Raw genomic sequence first — 15,055 nt, 5'->3', positions numbered from 1 at the left:
CGGTTCTGATTCAGTCAGACAATATCACTGCAGTGGCTCATGTAAACCGCCTAGGCGGCACAAGGAGCAGGGTGGCGATGGTAGAAGCCACCAGAATTCTTCGCTGGGCGGAGAATCACGTAAGCGCACTGTCAGCAGTGTTCATTCCGGGAGTGGACAACTGGGAAGCAGACTTTCTCAGCAGGCACGACCTCCACCCGGGAGAGTGGGGACTTCGTCAAGAAGTCTTCGCGCAGCTTGTAGGTCGGTGGGAATTGCCACAGGTGGACATGATGGCATCCCGCCTCAACAAAAAGCTACAGAGGTATTGCGCCAGGTCAAGAGACTCTCAGGCGATAGCTGTAGACGCACTGGTGACACCGTGGATGTTCCAGTCAGTTTATGTGTTTCCTCCTTTTCCTCTCTTACCCAAGGTGCTGAGAATCATAAGGAAAAGAGGAGTGAGAACAATACTCATTGTTCCGGATTGGCCAAGAAGGACTTGGTATCCAGAGCTGCAAGAAATGCTCACAGAGGACCCATGGCCTCTGCCTCTAGGGCAGGATCTGTTGCAGCAGGGACCTTGTATGTTCCAAGACTTACCGCAGCTGCGTTTGACGGCATGGCGGTTGGACGCCGGATCCTAGTAGAAAAGAGGGATTCCGGATGAGGTTATTCCTACGCTGATAAGGTCTAGGAAGGACGTGACGGCTAAACATTATCACCGTATACGGCGAAAATATGTTGCTGGGTGTGGCCGTTTCCTTCACTTCCTACAGTCGGGAGTGACTTTGGGCCTAGAATTGGGGTCCATTAAGGTCCAGATTTCGGCCCGATCCATTTTCTTCATACAAAAACTAGCTTCTCTACCTGAAGTTCAGACGTTTGTAAAGGGAGCGCTGCATATTCAGCCCCTTTTTTGTGCCACCAGTGGCACCTTGGGATCTTAACGTGGTGTTGAGTTTCCTGAAATCTCACTGGTTTGAGCCGCTTAAGACCGTGGAGTTAAAATATCTCACGTGGAAAGTGGTCAAAAATTGGCGGCTTTGTCATGTAAAAGCCCCTATCTGGTTTTCCATATGGACAGGGCAGAATTACGGACTCGTCCGCAATTTCTGCCAAAGGTGGTGTCATCTTTTCATGTGAACCAACCTATTGTGGTGCCTGCGGCTACTCGTGACTTGGAGGATTCCAAGTTACTAGATGTAGTCAGGGCTTTGAAGATTTATGTGGCCAGATCGGCTGGAGTCAGGAAACCTGACTCGCTGTTTATCCTGTATGCATCCAACAAGCTGGGTGCTCCTGCTTCAAAGCAAACTATTGCTCGCTGGATCTGTAACACGATTCAGCAGGCTCATTCTGCGGCTGGCTTGCCGCCTCCAAAATCGGTAAAAGCCCATTCCACAAGGAAGGTGGGCTCTTCTTGGGCGGCTGCCCGAGGGGTCTCGGCATTACAACTTTGCCGAGCAGCTACTTGGTCGGGTTCAAACACTTTTGCAAAGTTCTACAAGTTTGATACCCTGACTGAGGAGGACCTTGTGTTTGCTCATTCGGTGCTGCAGAGTCATCCGCACTCTCCCACCCGTTTGGGAGCTTTGGTATAATCCCCATGGTCCTTACGGAGTCCCCAGCATCCACTACGGACTACGAGAAATAGATTTACCGGTGAGTAAAATCTTATTTTTACACTCTATCAGGTGCTGCGCATCGGCCCACCATTGCAGCGAAATGGGCTGCAGAGGCTATTGAAGCGTGGGCTCAGGAGTTGGAAGCTTAGATGTCTTCCAACGCTTCTGACCATGCTAGACAATGCTTATCATATATTTTCACAGCTTCTCATTACATTAAAGAGGCGGCTTCTGATGCCGGTATTCTGGCGGCCAAGGCTTCTACTATGTCCATACTGGCTCGCCGGATTCTATGGTTGCGGTCCGTGGATCTGGACTCTAAGAAAACCCTGGAGGTACTTCCTTTTAAGGGAGACATCCTTTTCGGAGAAGACCTCAACAAGATAGTGGCTGACTTAGCTTCTGCTAAAACAGCTTGTCTACCTAGTACTGCTCCTTCGGTACCGAAGGCTAAGAGTACTTTCTTTTGCTCCTTTCGTCCTTCAGGGAAAGCAAAGGGTCAGGCGTACCCGAAACTGGCTCGCAATTCCAAACCCAATAAGCTCAAACCCAAAAGGGCCTGGGCTGCCCGTCAGCCTGCTTCCAAGACTGACAAGCCTTCCACATGACGGGGCGAGCCTCCCTCTGGGGGATCCCAGGGTGGAGGGCCGACTTCTAGGGTATACCCAGGAATGGTTGAAGACCACTTCTGATGCCTGTGTACGGGAAGTCATCACTCGAGGTTATGCCGTATCCTCAAAAGTCATCCCCCTCAACGATTTTGCCTGACAGACGTCCATTTAGATCAGGTGAAGGCAAAAACTCTTCATTCGGTGGTATAGTCCCTCCTGGACACAGGAGTGGTAGTACAGGTGCCTCTGGCTCAGAGAGGCAAGGGATACTATTCACCGCTGTTCCTAGTCCCGAAACCGAATGGGTCCTCCAGGCCCATTCTCAACCTCAAGTCTTTAAACAAATTTGTGAGGGTCTCCAAGTTTCGTATGGAAACTCTTCGCTCTATTGTTCTGGCATTGGAACCTGGGGATTATATGGTCTCCCTGGATGTACAGGATGCTTACCTGCATATTCCCATTGCAATGTTGCATCAGCAATACCTGAGGTTTGCGGTTGGCAACCTCCATTACCAATTACGAGCGTTACCTTTTGGTTTGACCATGGCTCGTGAGTCTTCACCAAGGTCATGGCGGTAATGACGGCTGTGCTCCGCCATCAAGGGGTCAGGATCCTACCGTACCTGGACGACTTGTTGATCCTGGCGAATTCCCCAGAAATTCTCCTACGTCATCTGGATCTGACTATCCAGTTTCTGCAAGCCCACGTGTGGCTCATCAACTGGAAGATATCTTCCCTGGTCCCTGCTCAGAGCATGGACCTGGAGGCGTTGTTGGACACTCACAACCAGCGGTTGTTCTTGTCTCAGGAGAAAGTCCTGAAGCTTCAGGACAGGATTCGATGCTTCCTATTTCGTCCGCAAGTATTGATACATTCGGCAATGCAAGTGCTAGGTCTCATGGTGTCGTCTTTCGACATGATGGAGTACGCTCAATTCCATTCCCGCCCTCTGCAGAAGCTGATTCTGCAGAGGGCGGGACGGCCTGCCTCAACGGATCAGGTCTCAAATTATCTCCTTGTCTCCGGAGGTCCGTCTGTCACTGAGCTGGTGGCTTCAGGACCAACGATTGAGCAGGGGTCATCCCTTCTGGATCTCCAACTGGGTCCTTCTGACGACGGATGCCAGTCTGAGAGGTTGGGGGGCGGTGTTGGAGCAACACTCCCTTCAGGGTCGGTGGACCAAGGAGGAGTGTCTCCTCCCGATAAACATTCTGGAATTGCGGGCGGTGTTCAATTCATTTAACTTGGGCCAGCATTTAATACAGAACAGACCTGTTCAAGTACAGTTGGACAACGCCACCAAGGTGGCATACATCAATCATCAAGGCGGCACTCGAAGCCGCATGGCAATGAGGGAAGTATCACGGATTCTTCAGTGGGCGGAACGCCATCTGCAAGCCATATCGGCAGGATTCATTCCGGTGGTCCAAAACTGGGAAGTGGACTTTCTCAGTCGTCAGGACGTACACGCCGGTGAGTGGAGCCTCCATCCAGATGTGTTCCTTGTGGACAGGTGGGGCCTTCCAGATGTGGACCTGATGGCGTCTCGACACAATCACAAGGTTCCGGGCTTCGGAGCAAGAACAAGGGATCCTCTAGCAGCGTTCGTGGATGCACATGGACCTTTCAGCTGCCATATGTGTTCCCTCCGGTGTCACTCCTGCCCAGAGTAATAAGGAAGTTCAAGCAAGAAGGAGGACTCCTACTTCTGATCGCTCCCGCATGGCCCAGACGGCATTGGTTCTCAGACCTTCAGGGTCTCTCGATAGAGCGTCCCCTTCTACTTCCACAGCGCCCAGATCTCCTCGTTCAGGGCCGCTGTGTATATCAGGATTTAGCCCGGTTGGCTTTGACGGAGTGGCTCTTGAAGCTTCCGTCTTGAGGGCCAAAGGATTTTCTGAGGTGGTCATTCAAACCATGTTGAAGGCACGAAAACCGGCTTCTGCTCGGATTTTCCATAGGGTCTGGAATTCCTACTTTGCGTGGTGCGCATCTAACAATCATGACGCTTACAAGTTTAGTATAGCCAAACTTTTGGCCTTTCTACAACAGGGCCTGGACTTGGACCTTCGTCTGGCCTCCATCAAGGTTCATATTTCTGCCTTGTCGGTTTGGTTCCAGAGAAATATTGCGACTTTACCTGATGTACATACGTTCACTCAGGGTGTGTTGCAGATTCAACCTCCCTATGTCCCGCCTGTGGCCCCTTGGGACTTGTGGGTGGTTTTGGAGGCGTTGCAAGGGTCTCCGTTTGAGCCTCTTGGATCTGCAGACCTCAAATAGCTTTCTATTAAGGTAGTGTTTCTGCTGGCTATTGCCTCTGCTAGACGGGTGTCGGATTTGGGTGCCTTGTCTTGTAGGTCACCATATCTGATTTTTCACCGTGATCGGGCGGTTCTTAGAACACGTCCCGGGTATTTACCTAAGGTGGTGTCTACTTTCCACCTTAATCAGGAGATTGTGGTTCCGGCTTTTGCCTCTCCTGAATTGTCTTCCAAAGAGCGGTCTTTTGGATGTGGTACGGGCTCTCCGTATCTACGTGAAGAGAACTGCCTCCATCAGGAAGTCGGATTCTCTCTTTGTTCTGTTTGGTTTTCACAAACGTGGCTGGTCTGCTCACAAGCAGACCCTGGCCAGATGGATTAGAATGGTGATTGCACATGCTTATGTACAGGCTGGCCTTCCTGCTCCTGCTACCATTAAGGCCCATTCTACTCAGTCGGTTGGACCTTCTTGGGCAGCCCGCCGTGGTGCGACCCTTGAACAATTGTGCAAGGCGGCTACGTGGGCCTCAGTGAACACGTTCATAAGGTTCTATGCCTTCAATACTTCCACCTCCCAGGATGCTTCCTTTGGATGCCGGGTTCTTGTGCTTGCTACAGTGCGTCCCCTCCCATAAGGAACTGCTTTAGGACATCCCCAATGTCATTCCCTGTGGAGCCCAGTGTACCCCGCAGCAGAAAACAAGATTTATGGTAAGAACTTACCGTTGTTAAATCTCTTTCTGCGAGGTACACTGGGCTCCACAGGGCGCCCACCCTGACGCACTTAGCTTCTTTGAGTTGGTAAGGCATTAGCCGCTGACACTTTCTCCTGTCATGAGATTGTGGTATATGTGGCTACTGACAGTTGTCGTCTCTTTTACCTGCAACTGCATTGGACTGGTTAACAAAAACTGAGCTCCTGTGCACGGAGGCGGGGTTATAGAGGAGGCGGCACTATGCATTCTGGGAAGAAGGTCAAATCTTTTAGCCTGTTGGTGCCTTGGATCAAGATCCTACTCTACACCCCAATGTCATTCCCTGTGGAGCCCAGTGTACCTCGCAGAAAGAGATTTAACAACGGTAAGTTCTTACCATAAATCTCGTTTTTTTTCCACTATCTGAGAACAAGTAATTCAGATGTGTTACAAATGTACAGGAGTGTCTTAACTTTGGGGTTTATTCAGAGTAATCAAGGTGTTGAGTGGAAGGAGTACGAGAAGGTCTCTAGGTCCCCAGGCAGCAGTAGACCCTCATTAGTGTTCCAGAACTATTGGCTTACAGGACATTCCCACCAAGTACAATAAAAAAGGGCAAATGCTTCACAGTTACTAACTGAATGACAATGTGTAAATATAGTGAATCTCATCTGTAGAAATCTACCAACTTGTGCAAATGTTATAGCAATACAGACCAGACTATGCTAGAAGCAATACAGCAGAGAGCGACACCCCAGGCAGGAAAAAGGAACTGCATGAGGTATAAAGGTGCAGGGTGCTAGAATGAACACTAATGCGCCCTACACACTTACCGATGTGTGCGGGTGATATAAGCGATCTTGTTCAGTAATGAATGAGAAATCACTCATATCGCTCAGTGTGTATGCTCCAACGATGAACGATGCGCGTCCCCGCGGTCGTTCATCGTTGGTTTTCCCTCGTTCTACATAGCAAGCCAATTTGGACAATGGTCGTTAATAGTTGAAATCAACCATTGTCCTAACTGGAAACGTCGGCAAGTGTGTAGGGCCCTTTATAGCCAATTAGCCGCCTGTGTTTACCCTGCGTCTGCAGTGCCAGCCCAGTTCAATTAGCAGGGATTGACCTGTGTGTTAATCCTCCAGGGTGTACTTTTCCAAGAAAGAGGAACCATAAGGGGTTAGCATGTAGGGACACCCCATTAATTCTGCAGTTTTACTAAGAATCTGTGTTTTCTTTACCCATTTTCAGTGCGGAGATAAGGCTGTTTAATTTAAGTCTTTCCCCCGCTCAACAATTGAATATGCCTGTGAATGTACACATTTTCTCTCAGAAGGCGTCAGGGTGCGTAGAACGAGTCTGGGATTGGACAAAACTGTGGATTTTAAAATACTGAAAATGCAGAGATAGTGGGAACTGGTGTGCATACCTGCAGAACCGAGGGCACTAGTTTCCCTGATACAGGTTGAGTCTGCCATATCCGAAACCTGAAATATTCTGAAAAATACAAAGCAGAATATTTGAGTCCAACTGAGATAGCGACACCTTTGCTTTCTGATGGTTCAGTGTTCAAACTTTGCTTCATGCTCAAAATGCTTACAAATATTGTATAAAATGACCTTGTGGCTATATGTATATGGGTGTATATGAAACATAAATACATTCTGTGTTAAGACTTGCGTCCCATCCCCAAGATATCTCGTTATGGTATGCAAATATTCGCCCAATTCCTTCAGTAGGCCCCACAGGAAATGATGGCTGTCTCCACATTGGGGACCATGGAGACTCATAAGCTGCATCTAAAATAATTAACAATAAATTGTCGTGTGAAGAGAATTGCTCCTGTACATAGGAAGTCTACTTATTTTTTTAAGAATGATACATCCCAGTATTAAAAACATTTGCACAATTGTTTGTGAGTGTCAGAAAAATAAACACTTGCTCCCAGATAACTGTATTTCCTGTGGTGCTGGGCATTTGGCCAGTATCACCATGTGTATGGCCATAAAATTAGAATAGAGGTGATTTATGATCTATTCATAATAATTTAGAAGACAGCTGCCATCAGCCTAAGTACACATTCCTCTTCCAAGCACAGTAACTTGTCTCCATGTGGTCTCCCAGCTATGTGGTCAGACAGGATTGTTCTTTTTAAACCTTGATGGGTCAGAAGTACCTTCTTTATTGTGGTATTTTTAAAGTAAAAAAATAAATCAGGGGTAGGCAACCTGTGACCCTCCAAGCTGCTGTGGAACAACACATCCCAGCATGTTTTAGCATGCGCCAACAGCAAAACTGTGGCATGACATGCTGGGGGCTGTAGTTCCACAGCAGCAACAGGTCGACCACCCCTGCTGTAGATCCATACCACCTGCAGTAATCACTTCTGCTCTATTGTGCGGTGCAGGGCACTAAAGGGCTATTATATGGTCACATTTACCTGGCTCATTGTGGACTTAACAACGGCCTGCTTCTGTCTCTCCCCCCCCCCCACAGGCCCAGAGCTTGGTGGCGAGTTCCCAGTTCAGGACATGAAGACAGGGGAAGGGGGTCTTCTGCAGGTGACCCTGGAAGGAATTAACCTGAAATTCATGCACAGTCAGGTATGAGGGGTGTGTGAACATGGAGGGGAGTATGAGTATGGCAGGGAGTAGACTGAGCGAGTGCACGTATAGGGGTGAGTGCAGTGATGTAAGAATTAGCTGGGAACATGTATTTTATCCATGCGCAGAATATGGTTCTTCCTTCTCACTATGACTTCATAGAAATTGCTGCTTGTGTGGAGATGTGGTGCACTTCGTTGCTGTAAGAATGGTTACCTGGGATGATGCGTGTGTAAAGTCCAGTACTTCTGTTTGCGTCATGTTTCATGAGTTGTGTCTTACTCTCAGAATCCTAGTACGTGTGTGTGTAAGCCGTCATACTGGGGCAAGTGTGTGGAGTACTGTAGTGTCTGGGGTTGCAGTGTGCCGGGTACCCCATATCTTGAGCCCCCTCTGCCTCTCAGTCTGTGTTTCCTCTGCTTGCTGTAGCTGTGTGACACACGTGCTCTGTCTTGCTGTCTGCTCCATGCTGCCCTCTGCCTGCAGGGGGAGGGGGGGGGGATGTCTGTCTCTTTGTAACCCCTCCCTGGCTCGGGCTGACCTCTCCCAGCGCTGACCCTTCATACGCAGCTCATCCTCGGTCACCCAGGGGACAAAATGTAATATCAAGGTCACCTTGGGCGGTGGTCTGCAAGTCATCACAAAGTCACCCAGGGCTCAGCAGGTCATTTAGGCATCATTCAGTATTTTTCACGTCATGTTAGAACTTATTCATAGGACAAAAAAGGGAATAAAAGAAATACCAGGCAGCATCATTGTTCCGTTTGTGAACGTAATTGTGTCCATTGGCTCCAAATGTCCACTCACAAGTGAGCATTTTGCCCTGTGCGGTCCATACTCTGAAGCTGCAGGTCACAGTAAGAGCCAGTGATTTCCCTTCCATTGCAGCCTGAGCTAAGGCCTGCGCTCCGTGCTGGGTGAGGAGCAGGGATGGATTTGATAACGGGGCTGCTTTTTCCCCGGCCTCCCCGTGTTGATGTCTTTGGTCTGGGCTGTGTGTTGCTGGGGTTCTAGGAAGTGAGGGGAGGTGTGCTCTCGCTGTGTCACTAACAGTTTCATTTCTCTCCCACGCTCACTCCTCCTGCAAGGAGCGGAAGGTACTCACTCTACCGCCATCTTTGCTTCTCGCTGCTCTACCTCTCCCGTTAGTTTTGAGCTGTCTGTGCTACCTCCCGTCTTACCTTCAACACTTTTCCCCCCCCGGCTTTAGTTATGGTTTATCTCCTGATAATGTGCTGTGTTAGGATATGTTTCCCCATTATTCCAAAGCTGTTTCTCCCCTTCACACATTAACTCTGTTACAGATATGTTGTGACCACCAGTGAGACTCCTGGATACCAAAAACTAACCATTGCCTTCTGTCTCTCTCCCTTTCCCTCAAAATCTATTTCTTGACCTCCTTCCCCTCCGTCATATACCCACCTGGTCCATACTTCTCCTTCCTCCTTCTGTTTCCGTTTCCTTATACTTACTCCTTTCTTGATTCTCTTACATTTTTTTTTTTTTTTTAATTTCCTCCCTCATTTTTTTCCTCTTCTGTTCCTTTTTCTTCCCCATCTCTCTGTCCCCTTTCTCCTCCAGGTTTTTATACAGCTGAATCACATAAAAAAGTGTAACACTGTACGGGGCGTCTTTGTCTTGGAGGAATTTGGTAATTACCATCCTTGTGCCGCTGGGTCTGTATAGCTGTGGCAGTAACTCAGGATTCAGGGTCCCCAGGCTTAGAATATAAGAAAAGGGGGCGGTGGAGGCTTTGGGGTTTGTGAGGGAACATCCTAACGATATCTCCGGGGGTCTCTGAGTTACTGCTGTATAATATGTGCTTCGTCTGCCCGGGGCAGCTGTGAAAACCTTCCTTCTCCAAATCAGGTAATGTTCTATCTTGGCAGAGTCTCATCAGTCAACGTGCTTAAAGGGTATATGTCCAGGGCTCCAGCGCTACTCCTGTATGACCTTTACCTCCTTCCATTTTGTGTTACTTTTAATCCCCCAAAGAAGAGAGCTGGTCCACTCATTATAATTGTGTAGTGAACATGTCACACACACACACACATGTTCTTGCAGATATCTGTCAAGCACAGTGTTTGACAATTGTATAGATCAAAAGAGAAGGTAACAATAAATGTGTGTCCAGGCCACTCTTCAATGCAGTGAAAAGAGTGAAGAAGTTGTCCATATCAACCAATCTATATATCGTGATAGATTGTTCTTGATAAGTGTTACCTCAAAGCTAATGGCAACGGGCAACTTCTCCACTCTTTTCACTGCTTGGTACATTCCCCCCATAGTCCTAAAAATGTCAAAGTGTGTATGTTGTGGATTACAGAAACAAAATGGAAAATTACTTTGTGGCTAAACTTAGCACAAGCTCTTTTTTTTTCATAATGTCAATTTAATTAAACATCGTATTGAAGACGAATTCCATACAAGGTGAAATGCACAGGGGCAAGTATTGGGAATTATTCACGTTGACATCTTTTTAAAAACACCCATCTAGATGTTTATGGCGGTGTCTGTATCTAAAAGTGTGGATACAAATAGACTCTTAGGAAGTAATTCAATTATTATCGCTGCCCGATCTCCTGTCTAAAGTGATGGTAGATCGCAGGGGCGATATTCAATATATGCTGTTTATCGCGCCCAGTAGTATCAAGCAGCTAAACCCGACTAAACCAATGGGCGTGATCACGAAAAGTGGCGTTTGGGCGTCCAAACGGGTTACTTTTCTCACATTTCAGCTCGCCAGCACAGGGGAACTGCGAGCTGTAATGTGACTCCATGCGGCTCAGCGCAACTGAATGGAGCAACAACTGAATTGCTCTGTTGGGTGCCATCTAGTGGTAGTCGCGGGGAGAAACATTTTAATACCCCTCCCTTCATTTGGAAGTCTAAGTAAATGCTTTGCCAGACACAGTCCTAACCCTTGCACCTGCTGCAGGTCTCCTACCCCCGCCCCCCCCAAAGTAAAAAAAAAAGCTTTCATAATTTCTGTGACCGTAATCCATAACACATACAGATGGGAGCCAGGTTCTCTTACGAAGCATCATAGTGATGGGTTGTGGAAGTGTACCAGAAATGGTGGACTACACTGCAACACCTGCCCGCTAACATACAAGGCTATCTATGTATGTGGAGTAGATGCAGGTGACTCGAACATTGCCCTACAGGACAGGTGCCCGAGTGTGCTCTTTATATAAAATAATCTGGCTCCATCTTTCTGTCAGTATCACCAAATGTCAGAGGTTTAGTCCAGTTTGGCTTCCCAGTTACCCCCATGTTTCCATACACACTTGTGTTATGTCTTTATTGTATCCGTGACAGTACGCACATCCTTCTTCCATAATGTCTCACGGTTTGGTGTTGGGAATTTACTGTAGTGTCTATTAACAAATTCTATGAATTCTAAAAGCGGGTTACCCCGATAGATGTTACCCGGTGTGACCCAGTTACCGTAATATTTCCTGTTGCTAAATTGAATCAAGCTGATGAATCAGTCTCCTGTGCCTGTAGCGTAGAAGGAACAGTAACAGGCTGGATCTTCCCAGCCTCAGACCCTTTCTACAACTACATGCAGACTATGCTTTCTGACACTTTAACGTTACTGACTGGAATCTTCAAAGTGATCGCAACTTTTTTTTTTAATTATTATTAATAATAATAGCTAACAGTGGGGAAAGATGACAGCTGATCTGTGTGTCATTTGTTTCAACTAATTCAACAAAATGTAACATGATTAACCTTAAATTATAGTATTCTAATAAACTAACTCTCTGGCGTTGGTGTGAACTCGTGGGCTTACATATTTAAACTGAGTAATTAGAACGCTTGCTGTAATTGGCTCCACTGACCTTGCTTTCCTGGGTGCCATTGTGCTACTTGATTCTCTGCTCTCATTGTGACCCTGTGGTCCTAAATCTTCGGTGTCGTCATGTCTGTCACCATTTAAATTGTCCCCTGGGTTTCCTAAATAGCCCCCGGCTGGGTGACGTGTCTCCCACTGGTGTCATGTTTTCTCTCTCTGTTTTTGAACTCTCTTGTTTTGTCTCTTGGATCCGATTTTAGTTCCTGAAACTAAAGAAGTGGTGAGCCATCGATACAAGACCCCTATGGTGAGTGTGGAGACAGATGGCCTTCAGCTACTGTAAGAATTATGCCGGTCGGTGACTTGGGCAATCTGGATCAAAATACATTGGGGTAAATTTAATAAGGTCAGAGGTTTTTTTTTTTTTTTTTTTAGAACTGGTGGTGTTGCCCATAGCAACCAATCAGATTCTATTATCTTCTAATAGCATATAGATAAATGTTAAGTAGATTCTGTTTGGTTGCTATGGGCAACATGACCAGTTCTAAAAAAAACTACCACCTTAGTAAATTTACACCATTGAAGGGCAACGAAATATCACTAATTAAATCTGAACTAATGCATTAAAATGCACTTTCCATGTTAGTTTCTGGCTGTTTATCCTCACTCTTCTCTGCTCATGCTCCAGAGTTGGCAGTCTATCAGAAATTGGGCCAGATCTGTAAGTAATGGGGGGTGTAAAATGTACAGCTGTGCAGGGTCTTAGGGGGCTGCCCCCTGGAGTGTCCCCCAGCAGGTCATGATGTCACATGTGGGTGGCAGGCCCAGGGCGTATAATAATCTTGCTACGCTACTGTTGATCACTTTAACCATTCTCCCAGGAGAGACTAATATACCAATTGGAGTAGAGGAACAAACTTTGACAGCTAGTAGAATGCATGATGAGAATTTATTCCCTGTCTCTGTTACATCTGTATAATCCTAAAACGGTTCCCAAACATGGTCCTTAAGGTTCCCCAACAGTCCAGGTTTTAGGGATATCCCTGCTTGTGCATAGATGGTTTGTTCAAATTGACTAAGGTACTAATTAAGTCACCTGTAGGCTGTACCATGAAAATCTAGACTGTTGCGGTCCCTTGAGGAAACCACTGCCCTACAATGTCTGTCCTAGACGTGTAGTGAGAGACAAATCGAGGTGCTAGTGATCCAATGAATGTCTGGTCCAAAATACTAGTTCAAGTGTAAAGGATCTCAGGAAACACATTGCAGACAGACATATACTGTAAGTAGTTTTGATGTACAGTATTATTAGGCTTACCATACTATCCGTTTATACCGGAACACTCTTGAATTACACAGGTACTCTAACTGGCTGACTTCAAGCCTGCATTATGTCTGGTTTTAAGCAGCTAGAGAACCTTTGTAATTCATGTGTGTCTTTCTTTAAAGGGCCTATGTATTATTAAATCACAATATTTAGTGAGAGGTACGATTTAAACAGTAACCCGCATCGCTGTGTTACCCTAACCTACCCATATGGTGAGTCCATTAACTTTCTGTGAATCTGACACTTCGATGATATCACTGTCTGTAATTACAGCACTGGGCGAACTGAGCTGAAGATTTATTGATGACTGGTTAGCTTAAAAATAGCAACATATTCCAGTATCGTCGCTGAGAACTAAAATGTGACAGCACAGTGGATTGTTAAAATAATTAAATTTGTCTGTATAGCTGAATCTGTTTGATCATACCACCAGCCATTAAAACAGATGTGATAATGTGTATTCTTAATAGATTTGCACTGCCAGCTTGTTCCGCAATCATCTATTGATATTTCAGTAATACCCATCACCAGCACACATTGTGTAAGCAGACGTTTTATAGGCTGAGCCAGTATTTAGCCTAACAAGTCACTGGAAGCCTCAGTGATGCTACTGGTTCCCAGTGAATGTAAACACTGCAGGGTCTATTCATGAAACAGTGAAAAGAGTGGAGAAGTGAGCCTGTGGAGAAGTTGCCCATGGCAACCAATCAACTGCTCCGTAAAATTGTATAGTATGCAAATTATAAATGTTACTTCAATGCTGATCGGTTGCCATTGGCAACTTCTCCACTGGCTCACTTCTTCATGAATAGACTCCTGAATTCTTATGAATAATGGCTTCAACAAAATGGCTGCCTTTACTGTGTATTGGTGACCGGTCTACTGTTAAAAGAAAGGCCATTGCTGGAGATGCATATTCATTAAAAGAATATATGCTTCCTCATTTCAAAAAAATAAATTAGACTAATATTATTGGAATATATCTGAATGCTGTGGCCATATTCCATTTGCTGGAAATGTGGAAGAGATAATCTATTACTCTTAACTCACCATCTCACTCTCTATTAACAGGCCCACGAGATCTGCTATTCTGTCCTCTGTCTCTTCTCCTACGTGGCAGCCATCCGAGGGAAGGAAGAGATGAAGAGCAGACCACCTCGGCCTGTATCCAGCTGACACCCATCCCATTACTCCCCAAAGCAACCTGTGACCACACACTTCATGTCCGCTTTGCCCTGTCCCACTTCACTGGCTCCGCTGACAGCTGTTACGTTGGCGTTCTACTATGACATTCCTTCTCCTGTATCTGGAGTCCATTCATATACCCTTATAGTAATTGTACTACGTGTTGTGACCACCTTTTACACCCTCACCCCTTCTGCTTTCGTGTTGTGTGCTTTGCGTGTTACTGGCCTCTGGCACAACTCTTCCAGGATGATACAAGTGTTGTATTCATTCACATTCCTGCGTCCTGTTGTGTGCTAGTGTTTGTCACTGACTGGTATTATAGGGTGACTCCAGACCACTTCAGTTTTGGGGAGGTCTACAGAAATACCTGGTGCTTTCCCCACGCGTAACCCGGCGTCTGATATTCAAGCATCATGTGCTTCAGAAACTCTGTGTGCTGATGGAACTGAACTGCAGCACACTTCTTTGGGCTTCTAGCAGCGAATGAGCTAATACGTCTTGTGGATTATTGAGCAGATGTTGGAACCCTAACGGTACAGAGTGTAAATATTGTCAATGTGAACCCAGCAGCTCTCCCCCTTCCTAGCACTGCCCACTACTGCATGGAGAGCACGATGTAAATATCCAGGTCTTTCTTATTTATAGAAATGTGTACAGATCCTGAATGTGCAATAAACTGGCATTTTAATGCTTCCTTAGGCCTTGCTTTCCTTTTCTTCAGTGTTTCATATTGGTCATTAGGGGGCAGCACATACTAGTTTATGAAGTATAGACAGAAAGTCAACGCACAGTTCAATTGTATTCTGCAAAGGTTTATTGCTTCTTTTGTAAGGAATGGTAAGTGTTTTCTCTAACGTCCTAGTGGATGCTGGGGACTCCGTAAGGACCATGGGGAATAGCGGGCTCCGCAGGAGACTGGGCACTCTAAAGAAAGATTTAGTACTATCTGGTGTGCAC

The 15,055-nt window shown here is 46.4% G+C and overlaps 1 protein-coding gene across 44 annotated transcripts in view; it reads left to right on the top strand.

The window, feature by feature from the left end:
• Positions 1 to 14,792, top strand: part of MADD (MAP kinase activating death domain) — a 200,198-nt gene extending 185,406 nt beyond the window's left edge. For 31 of the 44 annotated variants that reach the window (XM_063944616.1, XM_063944607.1, XM_063944599.1 and 28 more), the window contains 4 exons: positions 7,675 to 7,781; positions 9,363 to 9,432; positions 11,844 to 11,890; positions 13,982 to 14,792. In XM_063944616.1, coding sequence (XP_063800686.1) covers positions 7,675 to 7,781; positions 9,363 to 9,432; positions 11,844 to 11,890; positions 13,982 to 14,086 — 329 coding nt within the window. In that variant the 3' untranslated portion in view covers positions 14,087 to 14,792. The remainder of the gene's footprint in view (positions 1 to 7,674; positions 7,782 to 9,362; positions 9,433 to 11,843; positions 11,891 to 13,981) is intronic. The other 13 variants (XM_063944622.1, XM_063944618.1, XM_063944617.1 and 10 more) reach the window with 1 other exon arrangement.
• Positions 14,793 to 15,055: the final 263 nt, after the last annotated feature.

Source organism: Pseudophryne corroboree, chromosome 11, assembly GCF_028390025.1.
Source record: "Pseudophryne corroboree isolate aPseCor3 chromosome 11, aPseCor3.hap2, whole genome shotgun sequence".
NCBI lineage: Eukaryota > Metazoa > Chordata > Amphibia > Anura > Myobatrachidae > Pseudophryne > Pseudophryne corroboree.
This window is presented reverse-complemented; position numbering and strand designations above follow the sequence as displayed.